The sequence below is a fragment of the Acinonyx jubatus genome, chromosome A3, assembly GCF_027475565.1.
Source record: "Acinonyx jubatus isolate Ajub_Pintada_27869175 chromosome A3, VMU_Ajub_asm_v1.0, whole genome shotgun sequence".
Taxonomy (NCBI): Eukaryota; Metazoa; Chordata; class Mammalia; order Carnivora; family Felidae; genus Acinonyx; species Acinonyx jubatus.
The window spans coordinates 602,174-609,752 of NC_069388.1; the positions used below are offsets into that span (position 1 = coordinate 602,174).

The window sequence follows — 7,579 nt, forward strand, 5'->3', positions numbered from 1 at the left end:
CTCAGGAGTGCCATGGCTCACGCACCGCACAGACCGTTTGAGGCCTGACTTCCTAATTTTGGAGTTAGCTTCTCCCTCCAGTTTTTAAGTCCTTCCTCTTTATGGGGATTTTTTTTTTTTTTAATTGTATGGGAGTTACGCAGAAAAAGGCGTGTCTGCGATTCGTCCTCTAGCCCTGCAGGCGCCGCTGCCCTCACTTGGCTGGAGGCATCTCGCTCCGCACGCACCTGCCCCGGGTCCCGTGCACGCACAGCTGAAAGGCGTGAACTGACCTGCGGGGAAGCCTTCGCGCTTCTGTGCTGGGTGCTCCCTTCCCCTCCGGTGTTCTTTCACTTCATTTTCACAGCAACCTGATGAGCCAGGTGGAGCCTTCCCCACTTCACAGGTGTGGAAACTGAGGTTAAAGTAATTTGTTCAAGATCGCTCAGCTAGTTGTAAAGCTTCCAGCAAATGCTGGAACAAGAGTTTGCCGGACTTTCTCAAAGGAGAGGTGTGAAACCACTAGCGGGTTCGCTAAAACAAGTCCCGAAATTTCCCTTCGTTGGCACCTAAATAGCCACTGGAAGCGAATTCTTAAATGGTAGTGAAACCCTTCAGGATCTGACTTCCGGACTGCACTCTCCCTTTCCAGCCAACCCACTCTGCATGTACGGATCCCTCTGTGGAAGCCCCTTCCTCAATCTGGCTAACTCCTCTTCCTGTGTCAGCTCAAAGCACACCTCACCACAGGTGTCTTCCTGGTACCTAAGGTCACCTCTGGCTTGCACTGGCCTAGGTGCTTCATGGCCATGTCCTGCTCTGGTGCTGTCAATTATAGGTCTGCCCCACTTGCTTTCTTTCGGTTTTTCCAGAGTCTCCTGCACTGCCCGCTCTGCCCAGTCCCCAGGTGCCGGGGAAGGCCAGTAGTCCCCGCCCCCCCCCCCCCCCCCCCCCCCCGCCCCCTTCATGCAGTTCATGGCAGATGGTAAGGAAGCAACTGCATTGCAGATGGTGGCGAGCAAAAGGCTTGTCTCTCATTCTGTGTTACATCCTTGAACCCAGGAACGATGCCCAGCCCAGGCCTGGCTCAAATTTGCCTTGCCTAGCAAATGAATGGTCAGTGCAGGTGCGTCTATAGCCCACATGGACATGCCACTGTGAGTACCTGTTACTCTGAGTCTGTTGTCCTTTCCTGTCGAAGCCAGGAGTGTGGAGGTGGGGAGGGGACCCTAGAGGCCCAACATTACTAACTCCTGGTGAGGTCTGGCGGCTAAGACCTGCTTTATAGTCTTCCAATGCCAATGTCCTCTCACAGCTGGGGGTGACTTGTACAAACCCTTCCTCACTCAAATTTCCCAGAGCCATTGTGTATCCTGATCCAGGATAAGGGTACCTCCCGGGGTCCCACAGCCTATGCTCCCATCATCCTTTTGAGGTGATCAAGGCACCCATCACACAGTGTTGCCATAAACTGGGTCAGGTTAATCTCTACATTCCCTTTAGAAGCTGGGAGCAGAATGGGACGTCCACAAGTGTTTGAGGGAGAAGCTAAAGGAGGGAAGGGGGGAATCACCCCGGTGAAGGAGAGCACCAGTTCCCTGTGTTCCATCTCACCCTCCCCCAGACACCAGGTCGGGATCCCCAAGGCAGGGCCAGCTTTACTGGTTTCCCGTGTGGGAGGGGTGAAGACTACAGCCTCCAGGGCAACTGGAAGTCCTCCGGTTCCAGCGGACTGAAGTGAGTGGCCTCCACGTTCTTGAGGTGTCTACGTGCCAGGAACAGCGCGAGCTGCCGGCGCCGCCGCGGGCTCAGGTCCTGGCCCACGAGCCAGGGGAAGGCGAGCCCGTGAGGCCCCCAGTCCTTCTGCTCGTCCTCCGGCTCGTCCTCACGGCGCGCGCGGTAGGAGCGCAGCAGTGCTCGGCACCACTCATCATCCACGCGGTAGCGCGCGTAGAAGGTGGCCTCCTGTGCCAGGCTGCCGGCGCGCAGCCAGCGCGTCACGACCGCGAGGCCTTCGCGCGCCATCACGACTGGGTAGCGGTGCTGCAGAAGACGCAGCAGCAACTCGTTGCCGCGGTTGCCCTCCACGTCGCCGGACGGCAGGGGGCGCACGTGGCCCGAGGTGCTCACCACGTCGTCCAGCGTGCGCCGCAGCAGCAGGACCGGACCGGGGTAGCAGCACAGCTGCTCCGCCACGTTGAGGTTGAAGTGCTCGCGCACGGTGCGCACCACCAGCCCCTTCCAGCTGCGGGGCATGACCTTCAGGGCCAGCGGCACGAGGTCGTCGAAGGTGGCGTCGAGCACCAGCGCGCCCAGCTCCGGGTAGGCCATGGTGGCCCAGGTGGCCGTGAAGCCACCAATGGACCAGCCGTAGACCACCACGTGCGCGGGCGGGAAGTGCAGGCGGTGCAGCGCGTACTTCACCACCACGTCCACGGCGTTGGCGTCATGCTGAGGGAACGGCGCGCCGGTGCTGCCCCCGAAGCCCGGGTGGTTCCAGCCCAGCACCGAGTAGCCGGCCTCCAGTGGCGCCGACAGGCAGCCCATCTCATAGAAGCCGGCGTTGCCTTCGCAGCAGATGACGAGGCGCAGGCCGCGGCCGTGGCTGCCCGGGTGCTGGCGGCGATCCATGAACATGGTGTCGATCTCGTTGCCGTCGCGGGCCACCAGCTTGGCGCGCCGACCGCGGTAGCGCTCCACGAGGCGCTCTTGGCCCTGTTGCAGCAGCGGCAGGAGCGCGCGAGTCATCAGGAACATGGAGCCGGGGTACACGAGCCAGCGGCCCAGCGAGTGGGCCAGCGTGTAGCTGGCCAGCTGGCCCGGCAGCTCGCGGATCTGCCGCAGGAGGCACTGCGCCTGACTGCGCGCCCCGCGCGGCGGCCGGCCGGGCGCGTCCCCGCCCAGCGCCGCGCCCCGCAGCAGCCACACGCCCGCCACGGCCGCGGCGCACGTCAGCGCGCGGGGACCGCCGCCACCCCCGCCGGCGGCGCGCACGTCATCCCAGCGGAAGTCCACCGGCCAGCTGCGGAAGTTGTAGGTGTAGTTGGCGGTCAGGTAGATCTTGAACACGTGCACCAGGGCCTTCACGAAGCAGACGACACACATGGGCGTCGAGGCTACCGGGCGCTCGGCGTGAGCCGTAACGCCCGGTCGCCAGGTCCGGGTCGCGGCGGGAGGCCCAGGCCCGGCCCGGCGGGCAGCTGCAGGGGCCAGCGCAGCGCGGGGCTGTGTTGGGACGTGCCTCCTCAGGGCTTGGCCCCAATGGCCTTTATGACCTGGGCCTTTCAGGGAGAGAGGAGGCGGCGGCGCGGACCAGCTTTATGAGTCATTGTCGCTGGGGAAAGAGGCGACACCCTGTGATGGGTGCACAAAGGGTTCCAGGGCAGGGGCGCGCAGGGGGTGAGGGGTGGGTCTCGAGTTCTGCCCCGCCCCCAGGACCTCAGGCTTCGGACCCTGCAACCCTGCAGCGACCACATCCTCCCCAGACCTTCCTCGGCCTGCACCCTCTCCAGGCCGAGTTCACGGGCCTTCCCTCACACCTGGAGCAGCATCCACCGCCCTCCTTAACCGAAAGCGGACAGACAGACTGGAGATGGACAGCCTTAACCTCGTCCTAGTCAGGAGCGGAGGACCGGGGGGGGGGGGGGGGGGGGGGCGGGTAGAGGGGTCTCAGTGAGACAAATGACGCGGGGCTTCCCGTGGCCCTGAACTAAGGTGGCTGTGGCTCCCTTTCCCACGTCGTGAGGTACCCACATTGGTGGGGAGGGGGGGCAGCAACCCGAAGAAGCAGCTCTGGTGACCAGGCTGTGTGACAGTTTGCAAAGACAAGAGAGCCTCCTGAAGAAGTCTGGGGGTGGCAGTTCCCTGCCCAGGCTTGTGCCAGGTAACCGCGCCCCCAGACCTCCCTGTGCGAGGCGGGGCAGCCCGGGAAATCCAGCTTGGGTTGTCACCCTAGGGGAGCGCAGAGTCTGCCCCGTGGGGCTTCTGGAGCAGCCCGGGCCCTGTCCTCCCCTTCACACCTTCCTTCTCAGGAAACGGGGTGAGCCCAGGCTGGAAACCCCCCACCTGTTCTGGATCCTGTTTCCACTGGTGCCAGCAGAGGCAGTGACCTCCAGGTAGGTCCTCCCTGGCCAGCGTTCCTCATTTTCAGCCCCTGGCCAAGCCACCTCCCCACTCCCCACTCAAACCACCCCGCAAGCTGTACCTTCCTCTTTTCGGGAGGGCTCTGGCGGGTTCCCCTTTTCCTCCTGCGCGGGAGAGGGCCAGCCCACCTAAGCGCAGAGGGGGCAGGATTAAAACCAGGCTCTGAGGGCCCACTCAACAGGGAATCTGGCAAACCCAGGCAGACACTTGGAGCCCGGGAGCCAGACCTGCCTCAGGGATCCCAGCATTCTGGGAAGGGGGTTCCAGGCTCTGACAAGCCTTCTCTGCTCTCCTGCCCTGTGTATCTGGGCCCACTGCTAGCCCAGTCAGCTCCCACCAGGTTAGGGAAGCAGCGATAAAGACTGTTGGGGTCCTTAGGGTTGGGAAGAAAACTGAGTGAGGGAATTGGGAGGGCTGAATTGGGGGTTTCCGGGTAAAATACAAAACATCTAGTTAAATTTGAATTTCAGGTAAACGATAAATACTTTTTGAGTATAAGTGCATGCTGATACTGCATGTGGCTTATTTCTATTAAAAAATTGTTTCGCAGAAATTCAGCTCTAATTGGATATCCTGCTTTTAGGTTTGTTTGTTATTTTTTGTTAAACCTGGCTATTCTACCCCTGGTGCCCCTCCCCCCAACCCGGTGAGATCCAGAGTTTCCTGACTATCCAGCTCATATCCCAGGTTGGGCTGCTCTGCTCATTGATCAGGTCCTGAGGACCAAGAGGGTGTCTCAGGGCCCCCTGGTGCGCCTGGACAAGGGGCCCCTCTTGCTCTCTCTACTCTGCAACCCCACCTCTTCCTTCGGTCCCGGGTGGCAGCCGCAGGGGCAGCTGGGAGACTGCCCCAGGAAGGAGCCCACAGGGTACCGCACCTGGGGTCAAGGAATGGGCATAGCTGTTGCCCATGGGGGTTGGTGGGCCTGGTCCTGAAATGTCCACCCTGGCCCTTTGGTTAGAAGTGGTGGTGGAAATTTTGGGGGAGAGTGGGGGCATTTACTTTTCCAGGAACCTCATTTGTAACCTCAGATGCTGTTTATCCTGGGGGTGGGGGGCGCGCAGACCCAGAGGCTCCAGGCTCATTTTGTGAGACCGCAGGAGTGACCCTCAACAGCAGAGTAGATGGCCTCATTGTGTCCTCAGCCTGAATCCAGGCAAACACAGGGGTGCATCGAGAGTGTCCTGGAGGACTGTCCTCAGAGTATGTGAGATATACCCACATTTGATTTGATTGCCCAGGGAAAAATCGGGCTTGCGGGAAGGAGCCTGTTGTCCTGGGGACAGTGTCTCAGCTTGGTGAGCTCTGAGACTTGTACTTGGAAGCACAGACTTTGCCTCAGCCAGGCCCCACCTGCCCTTGGCTCCCCCCCCCCCCCCCCCCCCCCCCCGCGACTCCAGAAGAGCAGGAAGGCCGGAGGGGGAGGTGGCTGTGGTGGAGGGGAGCAGAGGCTGGCCTCTGAGGGGCAAAGGTCAGTAGGCTGGAGCTCTTGGCCCCTTAGGGCTCTTACACTGTGCCTGGCCTGGCCCCTGACCCCACCAGCCCTGCCCCCCAGCCCCTGGGAGCCCAAGTGCCCCAGAACCACCAGCTCTGTTGAGACAGGAAAGCATGTGACAGGAAGGGAGACCTCCTCCTGCTGTCCCCTCTCCAGAAGAACCTCCCCCTCCCCTCCCATCTGCTCAGGGAAGGTGGGACTGTGACCCCTAAGGATCAGTTCTCAGTTCTAGGAGGCACCCCCCTCCTCACCCCCAGGGTCTTCCAGGCAGACATCTGAGCACACACCCCACCCCCACGGAGCCTGCTGGGCTCTATGACCTCTGGCCTTCACCCTACAGAGCTTTCCACCCTCCCCCACCGAGGCAGTGCTCCCTCCCGGACAGTTCTGCTCTGCCTCCCTGGAGGCCCTGATTTATGCCGCGGGAGCAGACAGAGCCAACCTTGGAGAAAGAATGGAGGAAGAGAGAAAAAACCAGTCCCAGAGGCTGCCGGGGTGGGGGCTGGGACACCCTGGCAGAGGGTGTCCAGCCAGTTGTGAGCTGACCACAGCAGCCCAGGGCTCCGGGAGCAGAGCCCGGGCCTTGGGAAAACTGAAGCCACCCTGGCAGGATAGGGAGCTGAGTCTGCACAAAGGCCTCTGCTCAGGAAATGGGGTGCAGGGAAGGTGGGGGGGGCTCAGAGCCTGAGGACAGGAGGGGACGCTTCCTGGCGGATGCGGGGTCAAAGAAGGGGCGGAAATGGCCAAGACAGCTGCTGAACATCTGGAATCACAGAGACTTGCCCAGAGCCCTCAAGGATGGTGGGGTTGATGGGGAGCAGTGCACGCCCACGCCCTCCCCTTCCTGCCTCCCTGCAGGGCCAGTCTCTCAGTCTCCCCCCTCCCCCACTGTACCCCCCACCATCAGGGTAAAGTCTGGGTTGGGGTCAAGAGCCCAGCAGGCTGTTCTGATGGGGCCAAGTTCCCTGGAGCTCAGCCCCCCTGGGTGTTGCACAGCCTGTACCCTTCCTGCAGGTTCCGGCGTGTGGACAGTGCCTCCTGGCATCGTGCAGGCCATGGCCCCGCTCCTGGGATGGTCCCTGGGGCCCCATACCTGAACTTGAAGGGGTCACCGTATGCTTGGGGCCTAGTGTCACTTGTGGCTGGGAGTCCCTCAGAGCAGGGCCTCATCCTTTCCACCAGTGTGACAGCCGGCCTGGGGTTGATGGCACCAGCCGTTATGTACGTCCAAAATGTAAAACAGGCTCACTGCAACCTGTAAGACAGGATGGAAGAGAGTTAACTGTCCTTTCCCTGCACCTCCCTGCTGCCCAGAGATCCTGGCCCTGGTGTGTCTTGTACCCCTTTCTCCATTTGCGCACAAACACGCACAACGTACGGTCAGGACTAGGGTGGTAAGCGTGTCGTTAGCTTTTACAGAAATGGATGTGATGCACGCGTTACCCAGCAGCTTGCCTCTGCCACCAGCATCACCACGCGCCAGTAGCTGGTCAGAGGTGCGCTCCTCCGGGCGGGCAGGCGCCGACGCCCCAGTGGACGTCCCCTCTGCTGGCGGATATGTGGGTTTCCAGGCCTTTTGGTGCTGCAGCCGTGGCCGCCATAGCACCTTTGTCAAAGGATCCTTGCTTCCAGGCGCTTTCCCTACACCGTGATTCCTGAGGCACCCGCCTGAATGGAAGGGACAGGTGGTCAGGCTGCTCTTCTGAAAGCTTGTGCTAGCCTGTGAGTCTTGTGAGGGAGCTTGTCTCCACAGCAATTCGGGTCAGCTCTGTGCTCTCCGTGTTTCTCGGCCCGCGTGTGTAAACTTAATGAATGTTGGCCGATCGGGACCTGCTGACCAGGCCGGCGCCAGAAGCCAGTCTGTACCTCTGGGGTTCCAGTCCGGCGGTTTGGTTTGCTTCTCGCCCTTTGGGGACCCCTCACCTGTGGGACCCAGGTGCCCACAGCTCCCAAAGTGGCCCG

The 7,579-nt window shown here is 61.5% G+C and overlaps 1 protein-coding gene across 1 annotated transcript; it reads right to left on the reverse strand.

The window, feature by feature from the left end:
• Window positions 1-1,455: 1,455 nt before the first annotated feature.
• Window positions 1,456-4,606, reverse strand: ABHD16B (abhydrolase domain containing 16B). The gene has a single exon (XM_015070824.3). The coding sequence runs from the start codon at window positions 3,082-3,084 to the stop codon at window positions 1,669-1,671; it is 1,416 nt and encodes a 471-aa protein (XP_014926310.2). The 5' UTR covers window positions 3,085-4,606; the 3' UTR covers window positions 1,456-1,668.
• Window positions 4,607-7,579: the final 2,973 nt, after the last annotated feature.

What these genes read in the sequence shown, in the direction of transcription:
- ABHD16B (XM_015070824.3), bottom strand. Translation starts at nt 3,084, where the DNA reads ATGTGTGTCGTCTGCTTCGTGAAGGCCCTGGTGCACGTGTTCAAGATC.